The sequence below is a fragment of the Podarcis melisellensis genome (genome assembly GCF_964234715.1).
Source record: "Podarcis melisellensis genome assembly, chromosome: 17".
Lineage (NCBI taxonomy): Eukaryota > Metazoa > Chordata > Lepidosauria > Squamata > Lacertidae > Podarcis > Podarcis melisellensis.
In genome coordinates this window covers 38,568,997-38,592,465 of record NC_138534.1, presented here as the reverse complement: position 1 = coordinate 38,592,465, position 23,469 = coordinate 38,568,997, and the positions used below count along the sequence as shown (strand labels likewise).

The 23,469-nt window shown below is 48.0% G+C and overlaps 1 protein-coding gene and 1 long non-coding RNA gene across 2 annotated transcripts in view; one reads left to right on the top strand and one right to left on the bottom strand.

Moving 5' to 3' along the window:
• The window catches only part of LOC309360446, a 359,212-nt gene that overhangs the window by 46,128 nt on the left and 289,615 nt on the right, over positions 1 to 23,469 (top strand). The gene's annotated exons all lie outside the window — the stretch shown is intronic.
• CLSTN3 (calsyntenin 3) overlaps positions 1 to 23,469 on the bottom strand; it is a 41,190-nt gene that overhangs the window by 16,315 nt on the left and 1,406 nt on the right. Inside the window, exons 2-6 of the mRNA XM_081893918.1 lie at positions 16,841 to 16,963; positions 12,750 to 12,945; positions 10,536 to 10,744; positions 2,707 to 2,856; positions 585 to 770 (exon numbers count right to left, since the gene is read on the bottom strand). Coding sequence (XP_081750044.1) covers positions 585 to 770; positions 2,707 to 2,856; positions 10,536 to 10,744; positions 12,750 to 12,945; positions 16,841 to 16,963 — 864 coding nt within the window. The remainder of the gene's footprint in view (positions 1 to 584; positions 771 to 2,706; positions 2,857 to 10,535; positions 10,745 to 12,749; positions 12,946 to 16,840; positions 16,964 to 23,469) is intronic.

Sequence of the window (23,469 nt, the reverse complement as noted above, 5' to 3'; positions counted from 1 at the left end):
CATGACCCAGAAGCTGTCTGTGGACAAACGCCGGCTCCCTTGGCAATAAAGAGAGATGAACACCGCAACCCCAGAGTCGGCCACGACTGGACCTAATGGTCAGGGGTCCCTTTACCTTTACCTTTAAGGAGTCTCAAAGCGGCTAACATTCTCCTTTCCCTTCCTCCCCCACAACAAACACTCTGTGAGGTGAGTGGCGCTGAGAGACTTCAGAGAAGTGTGACCAGCCCAAGGTCACCCAGCAGCTGCATGTGGAGGAGCGGAGACGTGAACCCGGTTCCCCAGATTGCAAGACTTCCGCTCTTAACCACTACACCACACTGGCCTCATTCGCAATCTACTCCCCATGGGTTAGATCTATGTGCCTTAATGATGCCCAAAATCTGCCACCTAATTTTGCTGTATGGTACGAATGCTTCTGACTAAGGGCACCTAAAGCTACTCCTCACCCAGTTTTGCTGGAAGAAAATATTGTGAGGCAATTGACCCACGGTCTTTGGCGTTCCCATCCATCTGTACACCCGCATGCAACCTAGTTCGCTTCCTCCCGCAAGCAGCACTCGGTGCGATAAGGGAATACGCACCACAGAGTTTGCGCAGTGACTTCTCGGAGTAATTGTCGCGATCGCAGCCTTTAGCCACGTGGTTTGTCTGCAGCTCCACCGTGGCCTGGATGTTCCACAGGGGCTCGTCGCAGGTCTCCAGGTGGATGTTAGGGAAAAGAGCGAGGCTGCCGGTGCCTGGGGTGTACTCTATCCTCTTATTCCAACCTGTGGGGAGGTTTTTAAATGGGCAAATCATGTTGTTTTATGTTTACACTTCACATTCCGCCAATTGGCTGGTTACAACAGAGAAAGTACCGTATTTTTCGCACCATAGGGCGCACCGGACCATAGGGCACACCCAGTTTTTAGGGGGGGAAATCAAGAAAAAAATCTTTCCCCCCCCCCAGCCCCAAAGAGCAGTGTACAGGGTGTGCACAACCTCTCCCTGCCGGAGGGGTTGCGCACAGCTATGGAGCAAGCCAAGTTTTGGCTTCCCCTTTAGCCCCGCACAGCGTCTCCTTGCGGAGGGGTTGCGCGCAGCTATGGAAGAAGGCAAGGCAGCGAGCGGGATGGATCCCGCTCGCTGTTTTGCCTTCCCCTTTAGCCCCGCGCAGCCTCTCCTTGCCGGGAGATGCTGCGCAGGGCTTTCCTGGCTTTTCTGGGAGGTGGGGGAATTCCCCCACCTCCCGCAAAACCGGGAGAAGCCGCGCGCACTTTAAAAGGGCTGCACGGCTTCTCCTGGCTTTCCTGGGAGGTGGGGGGATTCCCTCACCTCTCGCAAAAGCCCGCAGAAGCCGTGAGCTCTTTAAAGGGGCTGCGCGGCTTCTCCTGGCATTTCTGGGAGGTGGGGGAAGGGACTGATGCGGCCAGTCAGTCCCTTCTCCCTCCTGTGGAAAAGCCTGCAAGAGCGCACGGAGCTTGTGTGCGGCTCTTGGGGGCTTTTCCCGCCTGCCTCCCCCCCTGCATTCGCTCCATAGGACGCACACACATTTTCCCTTGCTTTTTAGGAGGGAAAAAGTGCGTCCTATGGTGCGAAAAATACGGTAAGTACAGTCACTGATATCAAAACAAATCAAAACCATGTATTTCCCAACAGATTATGCTCCATGCGTCAGGTCTATATGTCATTCCCCCACACACTGTGCATTTATTAACACCCTCCAAACTATGCCAGGACCTGGATCTAGAATATGGCCAGGCTGGTGTAACTGGCAGAGACTTGATAAACCTCCCAGCCTCCCTGAGATGTACTGAGGTCTAGCCACATGGAAAACCAATCCACCAATGATTTTAATTTTGGAATGGATTTCTATCCCAACCTTCCTTTGAGGAAATATTCCTTTAAAGGACATTTTAAATAAAGAAACAACACTCTCAATTACAGTACACAGGCTTCCCAAGCATAATAACACATCTTAAGTCTTAGATTGACTAAAGCCCGAATATCTATTTCTATCTCTCATCTATCTATCTCTCATATATATTCTTTCTGTAACTTTTCCCAGGGCAGAAAACAGAGCAAACTAATGCAATCGTATTAACTGCTCTCATACATAATACATATTTTTAATATATATGAGAGAGAGTTAATATATATCAGGCTATGCAGTTTAAAATGAGCTGTTATCCATCAAATAAAGAAGGCAGAAGAAGTAAAAACAAAAGGCAAAGTATCTGAATGATCCCTTGGTCAGTCTTAGAAACTGAGATATGAAAGCTAGGAGCTAAATGGCACCTTAAACCTAGGTTATGGGCACCACAATGGCATGTCTAGGCACATTTTTTTATAACAAGAGTACAAAGCTGAAAATGAATGAACTGCAGCTAAAATCTTATATTCATTTTCACAGGGTCTAGTCCTCACCTGAAGACTGCAAAAAACAAAACCATACTTCCCCTGCTTCCCCCCCACACCCCAATATTCTTATGAGGGTCCCTTCTCCAGTCCTCAGAGAGTGGCTGGAAAAAGGTCCTCCTTTCATTCCAGCAGTGGCAGCCTTAGTCTGAAATCTTAGCACTGCTCCCATGTCTCAGAAACTGCTCGCATTAATGAAATTCTCCATTGCAAAACTAGAACAATGGGAGTTTTGAATGCTGCCCTTGGTGGAGTCACCGGGAGGAAGGAGGAGAAATATGCACCATGGAAATAAAGGCTCCATACCTTGCCAGCTGGGTTTACAGGTGGGCTTCACCTGGATCTCGACCTCTGCATCATCAGAGGCGCGTTTCTTGCCACAGTCATAGGCTGTCACTGTGAACTTATAGAGGCGCTCTCCACTGTACTGCAGTTTCTCAGTGTTCTCAATGTTCCCTGCCGGAAATAGAACGGCCTTGACGTTAGAGACGCAAAGAACAACAGATACACACACACACAAGGTCCAAACATCCCTTTGTTGCCATTGATAGGCTGCAGCAAGCACAGTCTCTCATCCACAGCTATGGCATAATCCACACATCCTGGGCACTCATAATGATTTCAATAATCACCCATGATCCAGCTGTTTCCATCCTCCAAGCTACTTCCCACTTTATGCGTCTGCATTCATCAGTACTAGTGTTACACTGGTGATTTCCATGCAAAGCATGTAAATTATACAGTGGTACCTCTGGTTAAGAACTTAATTCATTCTGGAGGTCAGTTCTTAACCTGAAACTTCTTAACCTGAAGCACCACTTTAGCTAATGGGGCCTCCTGCCGACGCTGCGCCGACGCCGCACGATTTCTGTTCTCATCCTGAAGCAGTATTTCTGGGTTAGCGGAGTCTGTAACCTGAAGTGTCTGTAACCTGAAGCGTATGTGTGATGGGACGATGAGCTGCTTGTGCGTAAAATGCAAGTCCCTCAGAGTTTGATCAGGTTTTCAAACCTCTGCCTGTGACGGAGCCCCTCCAGCATGGCTGCGTCAATCACTAGTAGAATCCGAAAGTGGCTGCTTTCGGAATCTTTTCCAACATAAAAGCTCTTTAACGGAAACACGTCGTCTGGCCTCTCGGCGTGACAGTTTCCGGCGAGGTGTGGGTGTCCCTATAGGAGGTCCTGAGACCTCCCCACTGTTTTCGCTGGAAGTGTCTCTGAGCCATCCCTCCGACTCACTTTCCCTTGGAGTTCTTGCTCGCCCTCTACTGGTTCCCTCTTCCGCTGCTACTCCTCTCTCAACCTCAGTGAGCCTTTGCGCCCCCGGCGCTTTAGATGGCAGTTCCCTGACATCCACCTCCCCTCCAGGGCCCCCTTCACCCCCTCCCGTCTCCTCCCCTACTGGCGGTGAGGAGGTAAAACCCCTGAAAGAACCTCCCTCATCTTCCGACGTCGCGAACACTTCCCTCCACTTGTTGCTGTTCCTACTCTCTCGGTAATCTTCGTCATCGGAGTCCACTCCCTCTTCCAACTCCGACTCCGCGAACCCTTCCATTTCCTCTTCCTCATCGGTGGTGCCGAAATACTCCCTCCTAAACCTTGCTATCGGCTGAGGTTTCCTCGGGAACCTTTGGTGGAACGTTTCTGTTAAAACCTCGTCATTGACTTCCTCTGCACTTACCCAGGTGTTTTCTGACTCCGGTTCCCCTTCCCACGCCACCAAATACTCCACCTGATTTCCCTTCCACCTGGAATCGAGGATTTCCGCTACATGGTTGCGGCGTTCCCTCTCTTCCAAGGCTGGTCCCCTGACGTACTCCCCTTCACGTCCCCCCCTGTATGGTGACAGTAACGACCTGTGGAACACTGGGTGCAATTTCATGTGGTTGGGTAATCGGAGTTTGAAAGCTACCGGGTTGACCTGCTGAATGACCTCAAAGGGTCCCAATCTTCTGGGCCTCAATTTCTTACAACCCCCTTTGAACGGCAACCCTTGGGTTGACAACCACACTTGATCCCCCACCCTTATGGTTTCACCTTCCCTTCTGTTCTTGTCTGCCTGCTTCTTATATTGTGCCTTAGCCCTTTCTAAGTTGAGCTGGAGCTGATGATGGATCGCTTCCATCTCTTCTACAAAATGTTCAGCCGCTGGGACGCTCCATCTCTCCCCTCCTTCCCCTGGAAATGCCCTGGGGTGACACCCGTAATTAGCCAAAAAGGGACTCATCCCTGTGGACACATTCTCCGCATTATTGTAGGCAAATTCTGCCAACGCCAACTTTTCGACCCAATCGTTCTCTCTGTCATTGACATAACACCTCAGATATTGTTGAAGAATGCCATTTGCTCTTTCCGCCTGCCCGTTGGTTTCAGGGTGCCGGGCAGTTGAAAAATTGACTTCCACGTGCAGCAAGCTCATGAGCTTCCTCCAGAACCTGGAAGTAAATTGTTTGCCGCGATCTGAGATCACCCTCAAGGGAGCCCCGTGCAACCTAAAGATGTGTTCTACAAACAACTTCGCTGTTTCTTCCGCTGTGACTGCATGTGAGCATGCTACAAAGTGGCACATCTTAGTTAACAGGTCTACTACTACCATGATGGCTGTTTTCCCCTTGGACTTTGGCAGATCCGTCATAAAATCTATTGATATCGCTTCCCAAGGCCGTTCTGGTGTGGGTAATGGTTCTAATAACCCTGCCGGCGCCCTTCTTTCCCCTTTGGCTCGCTGACATTGGTCACACCCTCTTACATACTCCCTTACATCTTCCCTCACCTTAGGCCACCAAAATTCCCTGGTAACCAACCACATGGTCTTGTGTTGTCCAAAATGTCCCGCCGTGGGGCTATCATGCAACTGCTTGAGTACTCTCCCCCTCAATTCACCTTCGGGTATATACAGTGCCCCTTTGTAATACAATGCCCCATTTCTTTCCTCAAAACCTCCGGGACTCTCGCTCTCCCCCCTGAGACCTCTGAGCTTATCCTGGGCATATTCATCATTTTCCGTTTCCTCTACCAGTTCTCGTTGCCCCACCAGCGCCGCCCCACACACCCAGCGGTCCTCAGGGATGACATGTCTCTCTTCGATCACCTCCTCCCCTTCCCAATACTCTGGTTTGCGTGAGAGCGCGTCCGCCCTGACGTTTTCTGGGCCTGGCACATAACAAATTTCAAAGTTGAATTTGGAGAATTCCTGTGCCCATCTCACTTGTCGTTGGTTGAGCACTCGAGCTGTTCTCCAATACTCTAAATTCTTGTGGTCGGTGCACACTTGCACCTTGTGTTGTGCCCCAATTAATAAATGTCTCCACCTCCGGAATGCTTCGTGAATGGCAAGTAGTTCCCTGTCATACACCGTGTAATTCCTCTCGGATTTATTCAGCTTCCGCGAGAAGAAGGCACACGGTCTCCACTCCGACGCACTCCTCCCCGGTTGAAGAAGGACCGCCCCTACCGCCCGGTCGGATGCATCGGTTTCCACTCTCATGGGTTTTCGTAAATCCACATGCAGAAGTTGTTCTTCCGAGGCGAAAGCCCTTTTCAGTTCTTCAAAGGCTCGATCCGCCTCTACCGTCCAAACAAATTTCTTCTTGCTGCTGAGGCAGTCGGTGATGGGCGCCGTCAAGTGGGCAAAGTTCTTGATGAACTTCCGATAAAAGTTCCCAAACCCCAAGAATCTTTGCACGTCCTTCTTGGTCTTCGGTGTCTTCCATTCCAGTACCGCTTGGACCTTGCCTGGATCCATGGCCAATCCCTTGTCTGACAAGCGGTACCCCAGGAATTCCACCTCCTTGGTATGAAACTGGCACTTCTCCAGTTTCACCCACAGCTGGTTGGCTTGCAGCCTGCCCAACACTTCTCGAACGTCCCTCACATGCTGTTCCTCATCTTCCGAATACACCAACACGTCGTCTAAAAAGGCCACACAATTCTTGTAGAGCAAAGGTCCCAGAACGTGGTTTATAAAAGCTTGAAAACACGCGGAGCCCCCTTGTAGACCGAAGGGCATAACGAGGTATTCAAAGGCTCCCAAAGGGGTAAACATGGTGGTCTTCCATTCATCTCCCTTCCTTATGCGTATCAGATTGTACGCCCCCCGCAGGTCCAGCTTTGTAAAAATCTTTCCCTTCCTTACTCTGGTCAAAATGTCATCAATTCGGGGCATAGGGAAAGCCAGGGGCTCCGACACTGCATTGAGGGCCCTAAAGTCACACACCAGTCTCGGTTTGTCTGTGTTCTTTTTGTCCACAAAAAACACTGGGCTGCCCCCCACCGCTCGGGACTCTCTGATGAAACCTCGCTTCAGGTTTTTGTCAATGAACTCCCTCAGCTCCTGCATCTCCCTGTCTGACATGGCGTACAGCTTGCCTACTGGGAGTTGGGCCCCAGGGAGTAGGTTGATTTGACAGTCAAAGGGTCTATGCGGTGGCAGTTTGTCTGCTTCCCTTTCGCTGAATACGTTGCTCAGATCTGCGTATTGCGGGGGCACCTTCCCTTTGTCCATTACTTCCATCCCGGCTAGGGTGACTCTGTCTCCTCCCGAAACCTTCCCCTCCTTGCAGTGTTCTAGGCAATGCGCTGACCCAAAGGAGACCACCCTCTGATGCCAGCCCACTAGCGGATCGTGTAGCGCCAGCCAGCTCATCCCCAAAATGATGGGCGCTCCTCCCAGGATGGCCACATTAAACGCTATCTGTTCGGTGTGCCTTGCCACCCTCATTATCATCGGGACAGTCTGTTGGCTAACTTCTCCCCCCAACAGCTCTCTGCCGTCAATCGTAGTCACCTGCAAGGGGTTACTTAAAGGGATGGTCTGTATCTGATGCTCAGCTGCAAACTCCTTACTCATGAAATTACAGGAGCTGCCTGAATCCAAAAGCGCCTTGATCTTTAGTGGGTGTCCGTTTGGCAGTTCTAGTAACACCTCTATCACTAAAGCGGGTCTGGGAGGTTCCGGCGTGGGCACTTTCACTGCTCTTTGGCCTGGCTGCTGTGCCCCGACGGTGGCAGCCAGGCGTTGGCTTTTACTTGCTCCTTGCCTTCCTCTTCCTTTCCCCCAACAGCTCCTGCCATCCCTTGCCATTCCTTTCTTTGTGGGCAGACTCTGGCAAAGTGCCCTGGCTGTTGGCAGAGATAACATCTCTTGGCGCTCTTTCCCTCTTTCTTCCGCCCTTCACTGGGATTTGAAACTGCGCGCGCCCGCGCTGTTCCAACTTCCATCGGCTCTGCCGGCGGGAAAGGTGGCTCTGGAATGTCTGGAATGCGGAACTCCCTCCAACGGTCTCCTTTCCCTTCCCGCTTTTCCAAAGCCCTCGCCTCCTGGCGCGCTCCTATGGACAGCGCAGATTTGGTTAACTGATCCATAGACTCCGCCCTGGGCCCCCGGGAAAGCTCATCTTTGACGGTTGAAGAAAGCCCCTCTTCGAAAAGCATTTGGATGGGCTCCGCCGATAGGTCCCACCCCAATTTATGAATCAGCATAGTAAATTCAGTCCAGTACTCACGGACAGATCTGCTTCCTTGCTGGCAAGCCATTAACTGCCTTCGCACCACCCCCTGCTCAATATCGCTGGAAAACATCAGGTCCATGGCACGAAAAAACTTCCTCGTGTCCTTTAGGATCTCATTATTCGCTGCCATCAGGGGTCTAACCCAATCTTTCGCCCCGGATTCGAGATGGCCAATCACAAAAGCCACTCGCGATTCCTCGTCGGGGAAGTCATCAAACTGCAAGTTTAGAGCGTATTGCATCTCTGTTCTAAAGGCATGATAGTTCCTGGGATCCCCCCCGAATTTCTGCACCAATCCTGGTACCTTTCTGGCGAGCGGGGTGGTTTTCTCCTTTCCCTTTTCTGCATCCTGAGCCCTCCTCTCCTCAAGCCTCGCCGTTTGCAGCGCCAACTGGATCTCCAACGCCCTGTACCTTTCTTCCAGGCTTGGACCCCCTCCAGCTGCTCCTGCTCCTCCGGTTCCGGCTGGGTTGCTCATGATGCTTCTCCCTGCACAAGCTGGCTTTCGGTGACTTTCGGATTGCTGTGATGGGACGATGAGCTGCTTGTGCGTAAAATGCAAGTCCCTCAGAGTTTGATCATGTTTTCAAACCTCTGCCTGTGACGGAGCCCCTCCAGCATGGCTGCGTCAATCACTAGTAGAATCCGAAAGTGGCTGCTTTCGGAATCTTTTCCAACATAAAAGCTCTTTAACGGAAACACGTCGTCTGGCCTCTCGGCGTGACAGTTTCCGGCGAGGTGTGGGTGTCCCTATAGGAGGTCCTGAGACCTCCCCACTGTTTTCGCTGGAAGTGTCTCTGAGCCATCCCTCCGACTCACTTTCCCTTGGAGTTCTTGCTCGCCCTCTACTGGTTCCCTCTTCCGCTGCTACTCCTCTCTCAACCTCAGTGAGCCTTTGCGCCCCCGGCGCTTTAGATGGCAGTTCCCTGACAGTATGTAACCCGAGGTACCACTGTAAAGGGCTTGTGTGTATCCCTAGATGCTATGGGGAGTTTTTCAGACAGCGCCACAAACCTGTCCTTCACCCTATGTGTGTTTATTGCAGGAAACACCAGAGTACTATGATTATTCAATTTATAGAATCATAGAATTGTAGAGTTGGAAGAGATACCGAGGGCCATCTAGCCCACCCCTGTGCAATGCAGGAATCTCAACTAAAGCATCCATGACAGGTGGCCCTCCAACCTCTGCTTAAAAACCTCCAAGGAAGATATCGCGTCCTTCCTCCTATATAGCCCGGAGCAGAAAACACTGCTCTGAAAATGGTTGAAAATGACAGGACACATAGGGTTACTACTACTGCAAAAAGTCTGACACAGCCCTCCGCCTATTACATTTTTAGGTGCGCACTAATGTTGTGAAGTGCGCATGGGACAAACAGGTGTGATGCCAGTTAGACGTCTACAAACAGGCGAAACGCCATAGTGTATGTGTACACCCAGTGGCTTGCTGCTATAAAATGTGCAGAAAGATCTGTAAAAGTACAGGAATCAGCGTCAATCCTCACAGGTGTGACTTGCCTTTAAGTGCTTCCTGAACAAGTGGCAAGAGCTAAGCTTGCTAGGTGCAATCTCTGCTAACATTCGCACGCACAACCTGGCAATCTGGGTCTTGTAATATAGTATTTGTTGACCTTGAAGTATGTGTGGATGCATTCATACGTGCCTAAGCCCTATCTGCACTATACTTTTAGACCAGTATCATACCGCTTTAAACAGGTCTGTCTTCCCCCAAAGAATCCTGGGAACTCTAGTTTGTAAAAATATAAGAGGACCCCTATTTCCCTCACGGAGCTAAAATTCCCAGAATTCACTGGGAAGAGGGACTGGTTGTTAAACCCCTCTGTAAATTGTTCTGTGAGGGAGATAGGGGGTCTCTTAAAAAATCAACTTTACAAACTATGTTTCCCAGGATTCTTTGGGGGCAAACCATAGCTGATCAAAGCGGAGTGATACAAAGTTATATTAGCCATCTCGCAAAAAAGCAAGTGCCAAACTTGACAATACACTGGAGATAATTGAACTGTCACCTCCATTTGTTTTAAACTGCAAAGCGGCATCAAAGGTTGTGTTCAGAAGTGAGAAATGCAGCAGAACTGCCACCTCCAGGTTGTTTTCCAGTTTGTGGGGAGAAATACCGTATTTTTCGCTCTATAAGACGCACCAGACCACAAGATGCACATAATTTTTGAAGGAGGAAAACAAACAAACAAAAATATTCTGAATCTCAGAAGCCAGAGCAGCAAGAGGGATCGCTGCGCAGTGAAAGCAGCGCTCCCTCTTGCTGTTCTGGCTTCTGGGATAGCTGCGCAGCCTGCATTCGCTCCATAAGACGCACACACATTTCCCCTTACTTTTTAGGAGGGAAAAAGTGAGTCTTATAGAGCAAAAAATATGGTATATACTCCTTGCCATTCCTGCCCTGAAACTGGCAGTCCTCTGCAGCTGCTTTTCAGTAAAAAAAAATATCATCCAGACACACTCAGAGGAACATTTTACATGTTTCCCAAGTATCATCTGGTTTGCCCACAAAACAATTATCAGTGGTACAATTTGCAAGTCTGCACCAGGATTCCTCCACAGTTTCCGGTGCAATTCAGCAGCCAGAGGCCTGTTTAGGTTCTCACCATCGTTGTCAATCAGGAAGGGGACGTTGGGAGTCAGGATCTCATAGTAGCAGATCTGGCTGTACTGAGGGGAGCAGTCGCCATCAATGGCTTCCACACGCAGGATGCGATCATAGAGCTTCCCTTCTGTCACCGCCACACGGTAAAGGTTCTCCACAAAGACGGGAGCGAACTCGTTGACATCATTCACCCGCACGTGAACCGTGGCCCTGAACAAAGAAGAGAGGTCAGGGGCTCCTCTCTAAAGAAGAGAAATGCTGGACCTTAAAGCTGCCTGTCTGAGGCTGAACCCCTCCATTCAGAAATGGAAGACCTGGCTGTAGTTACTCAATGTGAGGTGAATGTACTCTTCATATGCTCAGGGGCAGTGCTCTTTTTCTAAAAAAATAAATGTTTAGGGGTACTCTCATTTTGACTCAAGAAAATCACCATTTTATAGTGCAAATCGAGAAAAATTAATACAGTAAATGGACAAAAGTACAAAGATGTTTAGGGGTATGTGTACCCCTGCGTCCCCCCAGGAAAAAAAGCACTGCTCAGGGGCATTCTTTTTGGGCAATACACCTCCATGATGGCTGTTTCCAGGACTGAGTTGCGATAGTTGCTGCTATATGTTTTCGCAGAGGTGAACTCCCTCTATGCGGATTAATCTTTTGGGATGAGGGAAAATCTATGGACGTTCAAGTTGGTAGCCTAACCTTTAAAGATGAAAAGTTTTCTTAGAAAAGTGTTGCTGCTGCTTCAAAGTAATAGCTTGGCTACCCTCAACAATCTAGCTGTGTCTCAGGGACAGAATGCCCCACAGGAAATGATACTGAATAAGGACCATTCGCCTTTTCCCCACAGGACATTCTGTTTCAAGAATGCAACCTGACTCTGAGGTGATGGCAAGACTTTGGGGGCGGGGGCCCTCATCTTTAACGTTAATACTGCCACTCCAAAAATCCCTGCTTCAAAAAGTTGTCCAATTCTAAGAATTTTCAACAGAAGGGATGTTTTATCTGTAGGCATGAAATGGATGGCAGTCTTTCTTTTTCTGCCTTTCTCTGACAAAAATAAACACCCTTCCCTCACTTCAAGTGGCTGCTGGACTGCTTTCACCAGCTAATTGGTCCTGCCAAAGGGTCGGGGTAGTGGTAACAGCCCAGCTTTATGTGGCTCAAATTTAAATCCTGGGTCAGTTCGGTGCTGCTGACAAGGAGCCTCCCCAGCAGTACAAACTGCACTTCAGAATGAGAATATGAGACTTCCTATAGACCACAAATAGGGATGCGGGTGGTGCTGTGGGTTAAACCACAGAGCCTAGGACTTGCTGATCAGAAGGTCAGTGGTTCGTATCCCCGCAACAGAGTGAGCTCCCGTTGCTCGGTCCCTGCTCCTGCCAACCTAGCAGTTCGAAAGCACGTCAAAGTGCAAGTAGATAAATAGGTACCTCTCCGGTGGGAAGGTAAACGGCGTTTCCGTGCGCTACTCTGGTTCGCCAGAAGCGGCTTAGTCATGCTGGCCACATGACCCGGAAGCTGGCCAGTAAAGCGAGATGAGCGCCGCAACCGCAGAGTTGGCCACAACTGGACCTAATGGTCAGGGATCCCTTTACCTTTTTATGGACCACAAAAATAAAAGTATGGGGAAGAGAGGGAGTTCTAAAACTGCCCCTTTTAGTAGAGGTCTCTTGGGCAACAAAAAGTGGCAGTGGTTAAAATCTCAAAGAAACCTACAAGAGCTTGTGTGGTGTGTCCTACAGTGTCCGTATTTATGAAATGTACAGTGGTACCTTGGTTCTTGAACTTAATCCATTCCGGGAGTCCGTTTAACTCCCAAAACTGTTCAAAAACCAAGGCACAGCTTTCGATTGACTGCAGGAGCTTCCTGCACTCAAGGACGTTCGGCTTCCGAAAAACGTTCACAAACTGGAACACTCACTTCTGGGTTTGCGGCATTCGGGAGCCGATTTGGTCGAGTACCAAGGTACCGCTGTACTGACAGCAGAAGGACCACCAAAGTAATGGCAGATTTATTTATTTATTTTCAAAAGAAACATTCCCTCTACTATATACTTTCAAACATTCCACAGCCATCTGACATAGATTATTTCACATTTCCAAAAATGAACAGTATTTCTGTGGGGAAGGGGCTCAGTTAAGGACACTATCCCATGCGATAGCTCCCTAAAAATCTCGCCAGATGAAAAGGAAAACAAATATTCAGTCTTACTTGTGGGACTTCTTGGTGTTGGTACCATCAGGTCCTTCTCCACAGTCATAAGCCTGGATGGTGAAGGTGTGTTCCTTGTGAGCTTCACAGTCCACCGGCTCTTTGGCCCGGATCAGTCCTTCGCCTGTGGCTTTGTCCAGGATCACAGCTTCAAAAGGCACCCCTGCCCCATGGATCCGGAATCCACAGATCTCACCTGGTTTGCCAGAAGTATGAAGCAGAAAGAGGAAAAAAGGGAATGTGAAGAAAGAACTTATCTCAGAGGCAAATATTTCCATTTTCCTGCTGGCCAACCATCCACCATTCCATTGCACCGCACATGCTCCCCACATGGGCATGAGGCAGTTGCCACAGCAGAAAGTTCTGGGTGCCATTAAGGTCAGCCAAGTGGACAACTACGAGATCTGAATCTGAAAGGAAATTCTACTATTCAAGACCCACTGAAATGAAGGGAAGTGCTTTTTGTGGGGAGCTGGGAGAATACCACTCGGGATTTCCTGCCTCAGACAATCACAACATCTTAGGCCAGACCACAAAGATCCAGCTCACACAAAATGGCTGCCAAACGGGAACCATCCATGGGGCAGCTGCTGCATCTAGCAATCCGCTTGTATGGGGTCAATTGCCATCATTTTCCCCAACACCACCAAGAAAATATTTCTGTTGGTGTTTCATTCGTTGGTAGGCTAGACTGGAAAGCCATGTATCTACAGGGGCGGACTTTGGTAATACGATGCCCTGAGCGAGGACAAAATTTGGCGCCCCCTACATTTTTCTTATTTTCAGAGTAATTATGTTTAGTACAGTTTACTCATATAAATGTAGGTGTCAGGGAACTGCCATCGGAGCCAGGAGTGGAGGGAAGGCTCTCCAGCGATGCCGGAGAAGAGCCCAGCAGGGAGAGAGGGAACTCATCCACTGAGGAAGTTAATCAGCGTGACACCAGGAAGAAAGGGGAGCAGGGGAGGGCTTCGGAGAGATGTCTCCAGGACTCTTCCACAGAAACTAGCGGGGAGAGCACAGGTCCTCCGCTGCCCACGCCCACCCTGCGCAGAAGACTTCCGCGCAGGGAGGCTAGGCGGAGACTTGGCGTCAAAGAACTTTTATGCTGGAAGAAGTTCAGGAAACGCCCACTGACGGATTCTGCCAGTGACTGACACAGCCACGGAGTAAGGGCTGTGCAGCCAGGGAAAGGTTTAACCAGGCAACTTTGCCAAGAGTAGAGGCAACTTACGCATGAGCAACCCCAATTCCCATTACAGTAGGTATTATTACTATCACCACCATCATTTTGCACCCCCTCCGCTTGGTGTCCTGTGAGGGGGAACCACACACATTCCCATAATTCTGGCACTGCTCCTTACCCAGACTGGGTTGCCATTTGCCCATACTCTTCCTGGGCTGTGGTTATGACCCTCTGCCAAGATCATCACAGGACACAGTCCCTCTACCAGAGACCTCCACATATGAGAAAGTGAAAAAAGCACTGGATGCCCTCCATCTCCCACTGCCAGAGAGGTTTCTTTGCCCAACCCTGACAATCCCTGCAGAGGCGGATTTAGGGGAGCCCTGTCACACTGAGCGGGGTGTGCCAAATTTTGGCGTAGCACTGAAATTTGTGACCCCACTTATCCTTCTTTTGAAACTCCCTCATTTCTGCAGATCCTGCCTTTATCCATTCCAAAGGCAGCAGGATCACAGCCCTAGCAGAGGGCATTCCTCAGGAACTAAGTGCAGACCCTTTAATTGAGAAGATATCTCTCCTGGGGAGAGAGGACCTAAAGCACACTCCCTCCTTCTCCCTGGAAGTCTGTTTCAGCCCTCAGTGGGATCCAGATCACTGTCAACCCAACACCCAAGCTGCATAGCTGTCAACGTTTCCCTTTTCTTAAGGGAAATTCCCTTATTCCGAATAGGATTCCTCGCAAGAAAAGGGAAAAGTTAACAGCTACGCCCAGGTTATCTGACTGAGGTTCTGATGGCTAATCAAACTTTTGTCTCTGGCTTCCACAGTGCACCATCCGAGATCCTGGCTTCGGACTTCAACTGCACACCCTGTCTAATTCCTGCCAGGTCCTGCAGTCTAGCTTCAGCTGGGACTGCAGATCCTCCTCAGCCTGACCCGTGGGAAGCAGCTCCTCTGAGGACAGAAGCTCCTCAGCAGAGAAGCTCTTGCTGGTAATAGCTGGAAAACCTATTATGCGCAATGCTTACCCATGTGTGTCATTTAATTTTGATTTTATTATTGTTTTATCTAAACAATTTATATACCATTTAACTCTCAGGGACTGTTCAGCTGGTAGAGCAGGAGATTCTGAATCTCAGGGCTGTGGGTTTGAGCCCCACATTGGGCAGAAGATTCCTGCATTGCAGCAGGTTGGACATCATCATCAGAATCCTTATTTGCCTCAGCCACTAGCCGTAGCAATAAAATACAGTGTAACTGAAGATAGAGGTAAAAACTTCAACTATACAAAAAATACATTCAGGAGGTTTACAGCAATAATCAAATAATAGATCTTATTCTAATTGCACCTGATGAAACTTTTGCAGTTTTTGCTGTCCCCTGGTTAACTTGATCTGCTAGAAGACAGGACACCGTAGCAATGGTTGAACGACCTTGTTGTCCCTTCCAACACTGCAATTCTATGTTGGGAGACCCTTATTCCCCCAACCCCTGAGCTACAATTCTCAGAGTGGTTTAGTAACCAATCCCCCTTCACAGCAACCCTGAAGACCAAGCTTCCTCAACCTCGGCCCTCCAGATGTTTTGAGACTACAGCTCCCATCATCCCTGACCACTGGTCCTGCTAGCTAGGGATCATGGGATTTGTAGGCCAAAAAAATCACTTGGAGGGCCGAGGTTGAGGAAGCTTGCTGAAGACTGTATGGTCATGCTAACAATTCTCACCAAGAGCCCTCAGCACTCTTTGGGGGAAGTCATGATTGTTCGAAGTGGTATCATATCAGGCTAAAGTAGGCATAGGCAAACTTGGCCCTCCAGATGTTTTGGGACTACAACTCCCATCATCCCTAGCTAACAGGACCAGTGGTCAGGGATGATGAAAACTGGAGTCTCAAAACATCTGGAGGGCCGAGTTTGCCTATGCCTGGTTTAAATGCATGGTGTGAATGTGGACCTTAAGATTTCAGGAGCGATGCCTGCCCATGGAGGCAGTAAAGCCCAGAGTCAGTCGGTCATTCTGCAGATGAAGCTAAACTCCTGAAACCTTGGATCAAATTCTGAGGTCTGGCAAACATGGGTGGCCATACGCTAAACAGGTCCTGTCCCTTTCACAGCAGTACAGAAGCAGGAATAAAAATTCCCTTTCCTATGAAACTATGAAAGGTGCAAAGTCCCTGTCCTCGTTTGCCTTTCACCACCCTACTTGCTGCCCCATAAGCAAGATTCTCCTGCTACCTTTCTGGCACTCCTTCCGCAAGCAAAAGACGAGCTCTTTGAAAGCATCGAGAGAGCATAAATTGCTGCACGAGGAGCATAGTCTGGATCCAGCCCTCAGTCTGGATCTTTTAGGGTCAAGGTAGACATTGTGTTAAACACATGACTGGCTCTTGCATGCATGTAAGCTTTGGGTAAACTAACTAAGAGCCACCAGAGTGGGGAAAGGAAGTGGAATCCAGATGAGGCTATTAAGTGGGGACAAAGGGTTAAGTCTCCTCTCTCCCCAAGATGCAAGACCAGTCTGGAGCAGGCCCTCCAGCAGCTGCTATTAAGTTAACAAACAAGAAACCATGCAAGGGTGACTGTTTGTCTTAAAGTCACATCCAGTTTGGCTCTATACAAATATAATGAAATTTTCTCATAAATCTGCCTCCACCCTCCAGCCAGTGAATGCAAAAACACCTGGATAACTGACATCTACTTAAAAATAAATAAATACTACGATTGTAATTTAAACAGTGTGGATCGAATTAAATAAATTCAAAGCAAACATATGCTAGCGACTTACAAGTTATGATGCCTTTATGCAGTGTGCTCAGCGCTACCACTACAAAGTCTCTCACTGCAGCTAAGGCTGCACAGAAACATTATCTAAGAATGCCGTGGTTCTGCTTTTCCTCCCACATACCTGCATAGCGCAACGGAGCATCTTTGTCCAGAGCAAAGAGCGGGGGGTTCAGCAGGACTGTGTTGTCGTTCTCCATGACGATGCCCTGATATTCAGCCTCGATCCATGGCTTGTGCTTGTTGGCTGGGGAAATTCGGGAGTGTAAAAAGGGTGGTGAGCAGGAACAAAACCATTCAGGTATATGCACGAGTTCACGTTCATGTTTTTCCACACACCTTGCCGGCAGCCCTGCATCCTCCTTGTACCTTTCTTTTATTTATATTTTCCCAACAATTTTTTTTGGAATTTTAATAAGAACAAACAGGTTTAAGAAATAAAGGAGGGTGTTTTTCTTCTTTAAAAAAAGGTCAAGCTGTCACACAATTGCCAAGTATAGGATACAGCTATAAGCTGTGTTTTTTTAAAAAATGTTTAGGGGTACTCTCATTTTGACTCAGGAAAATCACCATTTTATAGTTCAAATCGGGGAAATAAATACAGTAAATGGATGTTTAGGGGTATGCGTATCCCTGCGTCCCTGCAGGAAAAAAAAAAGCACTGGATATACGATTTACTGAGTCAATAATAAAACGCACCAGGATGTGTGCTCTATAATTACAAAGGGGTCCATGATCTAAATCAGAGAAACTGCAAATTTTTATTTCAAAAAGGATGATAAAAAAAATAGCCTTAGACTGTAGTAAATCCAGACAGTCACATAGTCCTGTAGTACCCTCCGTTCCTGAGCCACAGCTTTTGTATATAAAATAAGATGAGACCAAATGGCAGAGAAGCTATCTCGAGCAATTTGTCCCCTGGACACTTCTAGCTTAATGCAGGATTTTTTTCAATAAAGATTTCCCAAGTCCTTATACCTTTTCCTCAGGATACAGTTCTACTTTTCACAAAATTAGAGAAAATACTTGAGGGGAACCCAATACCTCGCCCACACAAAAATAAATACAAAAATCAGCTTAGGTTATTAATGGCTATGAGTGCAGTCCCATCTATATTAAACGTAATACGTTCCACTGAAACAGTTCGACTTACTTCTGAGAAAACAAGGATGGGATGGGATGAGCATTCCGTTGAAAGCAACGGGATGCAAATTAATTGCAAATGAAGATATAACTGGCTTTAATTGGATTTAGGGACTCGGGATTAAGGTCGGCACGTTCAGCAGTTGGCTGATCAAATATTGTTAAATATTTCTAAGAATGCCACTGTCTGGATCCTTGCTGTTTTTAGTTTATCATAGAGCCAAGTGTGCAGATAGCTCAGATGGTTGGAGCATGATGCTGGTAATGCCAAGTTGCAGGCTTGATCCTCAATCCGAGGGGATAGCTGCATATTCCTGCCTTGCAGGGGGTTAGACTAGATGTTCCTCAGGGTCCCTTCCAACTATGATTCTATGTGTTAGCAAGGTCCCCTCGCCCTGCAGCAGTCAGAGGCAGATTGAAAGGCGTAGCACAGCTTCTCCCAATGGCAGCTTGCCATGCCTGCGGTGTCTCCAAGCAGGGACACATTTCATCAATGGCCAGAGTGCCGAACTAGGACCTGCGAGTCCAGGGTTCAAATCCCCACTTGGCCATGAAGATCATTGGCTGACCTTGAGCCGGTCACTGTCTCTCAGCCTAAATACCTCACAGGGTTGTTGTGGGGAGAACTATGTGACCACTTTGAGCTCCTTGGGTAGCCAGATGTTGTTGAACTACAACTCCCATCACCCCTAGCTAGAAGGCCAGAGCTCAGGGATTATGGGAGTCCAACAACATCTGGGGACCCACAGGTTGAGAACCGCTGCCTTAGAGGGAAAAGGTGGGAGATAAATGTGATAGATGATAGACAGATATAGATAGATAGATGATAGATGATAGATAGATAGATATAGATAGATAGATGATAGATAGATGATAGATAGATATAGATAGATAGATAGATAGATAGATAGATGATAGATAGATAGATATAGATAGATGATAGAGATAGATAGATAGATGATAGATAGATAGATAGATAGATAGATAGATAGATGATAGATGATAGATGATAGATGATAGATAGATAGATGATAGATAGATGATAGATATAGATAGATTGATAGATGCCACTGCCGAAGGGGCTGAGTGGCCTTGAAGCTCCCTCGGATGAAGCTGAGCCAATCATGAACTCTCAGCCTGACCTACTTAACAGGGTTGTTGTGAGAATAAACCTTGGCGGAGAGTTATGCATGTTGCCCTGAGCTCCTTGCACAAAGGGTAAAATAAAATATGTAATAAAAATAAATAATTCGCAGCATTTTTTTTTTTTACATTAACAACATCATTTTACAAAAGCAGGGGTCCGTTTTTGGAATTTTTGTTAAAGTGATTATTAATGTCAGTCTCAAACCTACTGGTTGGTTCTATATTGTTGTCATAATGTCAAAAGCTTTAGAGATAGTTGATCATGATTTGTCAATATTTGACCAGGCAGCTCCTCAACCTTTCTCAGCAGTTAGACAATGTTTTTTGTTTGTTTAATCCTTTTATTTCTATATACGCACACAAACCAACAATACCAACAACATTCTGCCCAGAAAGATCCTTACTCAAAGCATCTCACGATGTAACATAATAATAATAATAAAGTATCCTGAAATCTCGTGGTTTGACATTTATTTGATGGGGTTGAGGATATGGAATCTGGGGAATTTTAGCCCTGAATTCTGAGAAAATGACTGCGGAACGACGGAAAGCTATCTATAAAAAACCCCCCGAAACCCATCTGTTTGCTTTGACACAATAAGAAGCTTAAAAATAGAACCTTCGACAACTCTCTAGCAGGCGCAAATCATCACCCTCATTCTAGGCAGTGCCATCGATACATTTCACATGCAACCAATAATTTCATAAGCAGACCGTCGGATCCGCACCCGCAACGAGCTTACAACTCCTGTGTTTCAACAGCAGACGACAGGATAGAAGGAAAAGCCAGAGTAACATTGAGGGAAGGGTGTGTGAGAGCAAATGCAGTCGCCCTTAGCTTGTTTTGATTGGAAATGAGGACTAAAGGGTTCTGCCTAAGACCCCCCCCAAGGAGAAAAGCAGGTTTTCATCATTCACGTCTGAGGCCTTAAGACGCTCCCTTGAAATAGCCTCAGCTCAGCTTTCTCCATGCATCACCCACCCCGTCCCAATATCCCTTGCTCTGCCCTGGCATGTGCCATATTCCCCTTGGCCCCTCCTTGTTGCCCAAAGCGCTAATCCCGTTGGCTGGATCCGGTCCAGACTCAACATTGAGGCAGCAGCCGGCAGGAGGCTCTGAAAAATGTCACAGGCCCAGAAATAGCAAATTAATCTTTATCACACAACCTCCAGGGCAGGGAAAACAAGAGGAAGGTGGGGGTGAAGAGAGAATGCAAAGAAAGGGAGAATTGCTATAAATTAACACGCTCCCTCCCCACCAACCAATCCCTGATAAAATTGGGTCTCTGGGATTAGATCACAATGGCCTAGTTGCGACCCCCAGCTCATCCCTCACAGAGGCAACAGGGCTCTGTCCATTCACAACTGAGCAACGCTAAAGCCCTTGGGGAGATATTCAGAATATTCAGATATTCACGCTGGAGCAAAACGTGGATTTGCATCCGCCTGTCTCTCCATTGATGTAGGGGCGTCTACAAGATGTCCTCCTCGTCCCAGTGTTGTCCAGACCTTTCCCTATTTAAATGTGGGGGTTTTCAATCCCAGTTGGAAAAACCTGCATTTCAAGGTGGAAACGTCCAGAACATCACAGGGAAGGGGTCCACAGTTTGTTTCCAGTATGGACAAGCCCAATGTCTCAAAAGCATCTACTTTTAGGGAATTTCCCCACCTCAGAATTTCCCCAGTTCCTGCAGTGATCCACCCCATAGCCTTATGGTGTGAAACTGGCATTAGTGGTGACCCTAATACTCTGGGTTTTTATTCAGGGCCAGCCCTGCCATTGGACAAAATGTGGCAACCGCCTCAGGCTGTAGATGCTGGAAGGCCAGCACATCTCTAAGATAGCCAATTGCCCCAAGGTGTGGTGGAAAAATACAGTTCTCTTGCCAGTGTTGAAATCAGATTCAGCTGCTCTGCCACTTGGGTTCTGTACTTGGACATGGGAGGGGCATGGTCTTGTCCTTCGCCTCAGGCAGCGAAAGGTCACGGGTCAGCCCTAAGCCCATTCATGCTTGCTGAGGACTTCCACGAGGGTGTCGCAGAAGGATGCCATTTTGAGACACTGATTCAGAAAAAATAATTTTGCCTCTTTTCCAGAGTAGAAGGCTGATACACCTGACCCACTGGACACAATCCAGTGATAAGTTCACCTGCTTAAACCTCCCTGAAATGAAGAGTTGCTGCTGCACTAAAGCATGAAACCTATGAAGGTGATCTTCCTGGCAGAGTGGAGTCGGTGTTAATTAGCGGAGCTTTATTTCTCTCTCTTTATTTTAATCTCGTCTATTTCTTTTTCTTCTTCTTCCTCTCTCTTTCTATTTTTCCTGCTTTTCTTTCTCTCTCTCTCCTCCTGTGTTTCTATTGTATTTAGATCAATATTTTAGTTTTGGACAAAAAATATATATATTTGATACTAAGTTTTGCATTTTTCTTTATAAATCCTAATAAAATGTATTCAAAGAAAGAAAGAAAATGCCATTTGGATTTTCCAACAAAACGTCTTAGGCCAGTCCACGCGCCAGGCATCAAGGCCATCCTTACGTTAGAGAGCTATCTGTGTGACCTCCAAGCCAGATGCTGTATCTACAGCTGCTACCGTTTGTGCAATGACCACAGCACTCAAAAAAGCACTACCAGAGTCACAAAAAGGGGTGCAGACATGTACACAGCTGCCATGTGGAGCAAGCAGTCCATGCAAATGGAGCCAGGACCTGAGTGTGGTCCAGATGCAAGTCCACTGATCTCCTGAGGGTCTCCCATGGGGCACTGCCTGCAAGTGAAAACCAGTCTATGGGTCCATGCCAATTCCAGGGGTGCTGAGCAGGGTGGAGAGAAGAATAGATAGGAGAAAATCCGCTCTGTCATAATAACACCTGAACTGGAGAGCTCCAGTGAACACGATTTGCCGTGTGCTCAAGACAAGAACACCCTTCCTTACAGAATTCATTACAAGATGTGGTGTGGTGACAGCCATTAGCTTTGATGACCGGATCGGCCCTACCATAAGGCAGAGGGAGGCAGCTGCCTCAGACAGCAGATGCTGGGGATGTGGTGGATGCCAGAAAAGTGTTGGGACGACAGATCTCTGCGTGCCAGAGACCTAGCAAGCCAGCCTGCTGCCCTCAGGTAGGACAGAAGCTGCTGCCGCACCACCAGTGTCGGAGCAAGATTCAGTTGCCTGTCCAGTTTTGTTACATGGAACCAAAGGAGGGGAGAGCCATATAGTCCTTTGCCTCAGGCAGCAAAATGTATTGGGACGGCCCTGTTTGACAGCTTTTGAACAGCCTGGGACAGAGGTGCCATCTTCTCAAGTTGATTGAGGGGGCTATACATGATGTCCTGATGTTGCGTGTGGTGTTGACATCACAAGGACACCCTCTGAACACCGAGGGGCCATGACCTCCTCAAAAAATAACAACCATGGAGAGGACTGCCCCTAGGAGCCCCTGCATATGGCATTGGACAAATTCAGCAGGATAAGGTTAGGTCTATCCCATCACTGCTGATGGTAGCTTTGAGTGTGCCTTTGAGTACCAGATGCTGAGGGCAAAACACACGAGAGAGAGAGGCAGGCTATCACTATGCTCTGTTTGGGAGCTGCTGACTAGGCTCTACTCCCAACAATGGGAAATAAATAGACTCTAGAGGCATCCTGTTCGCCATTGCTGGACTTGGATGGTCTTGATCCAGCAAGGCAGTTCTTTTGCACTTATATTCTCGTGCATGTCTAGCATTCAATACCAGAAGGCGCTATTGAAAAAAAAATGCCTTGAAAAGCTGCCTTTGGGGACTACGGAGCTTTGGTGGGTGTTGTTATCGTCCCCCAGTGGAACAACAGCCTGCAACTCTGAGGAAGAATAGATGTGCAAAACCTGGGAAGGAATGGGGGGGGGGGCAGACTGGGGGTTTGGAGAATGGGGAAAGAAGCCACAGAGGGTCTGCAAGGTAGGATATTCATCTCACCAAATTGATTTCAAGGTTGTCATACTTAAAAACCCAGCAGAACATCTACTATTTCCCCTTTCTTGCTGGCATGCTGCTATTTCTTGCTTGTGTGACTTGCCACAACGCTGCATACCCTATAACGCAACACACACATTCCAATCTCACACCCTGTTCTGAGTCCCCATATATTGCCCCTTGCTTCCACCCCACCAATGGAAAACATGAATTTGCTGCTGGGCAAGATACCCCTGTTGCTGGGGTAACAAGCAAGGTAGCAGAGGAATAAAGCCTTTACTTTTCCCGTCTGCCACTTGAAGAGCCCTTGATGATTTCTTCAGAAGGGGCTCCCCCCCCTTTCCTTTTCCAGTTGGGGATTTGGGCGGATTCTGAAGCTCCCTGAGAAATCCCAATGAAGAGGCCAAGCCAGGCACCGGTGGCTGCATCGTGTGCTCAGAATCGGGTATCAGGGAGAGCAAGAATATCTATTCCACTTGATCTGCAAAACCAACAGGCATGCTG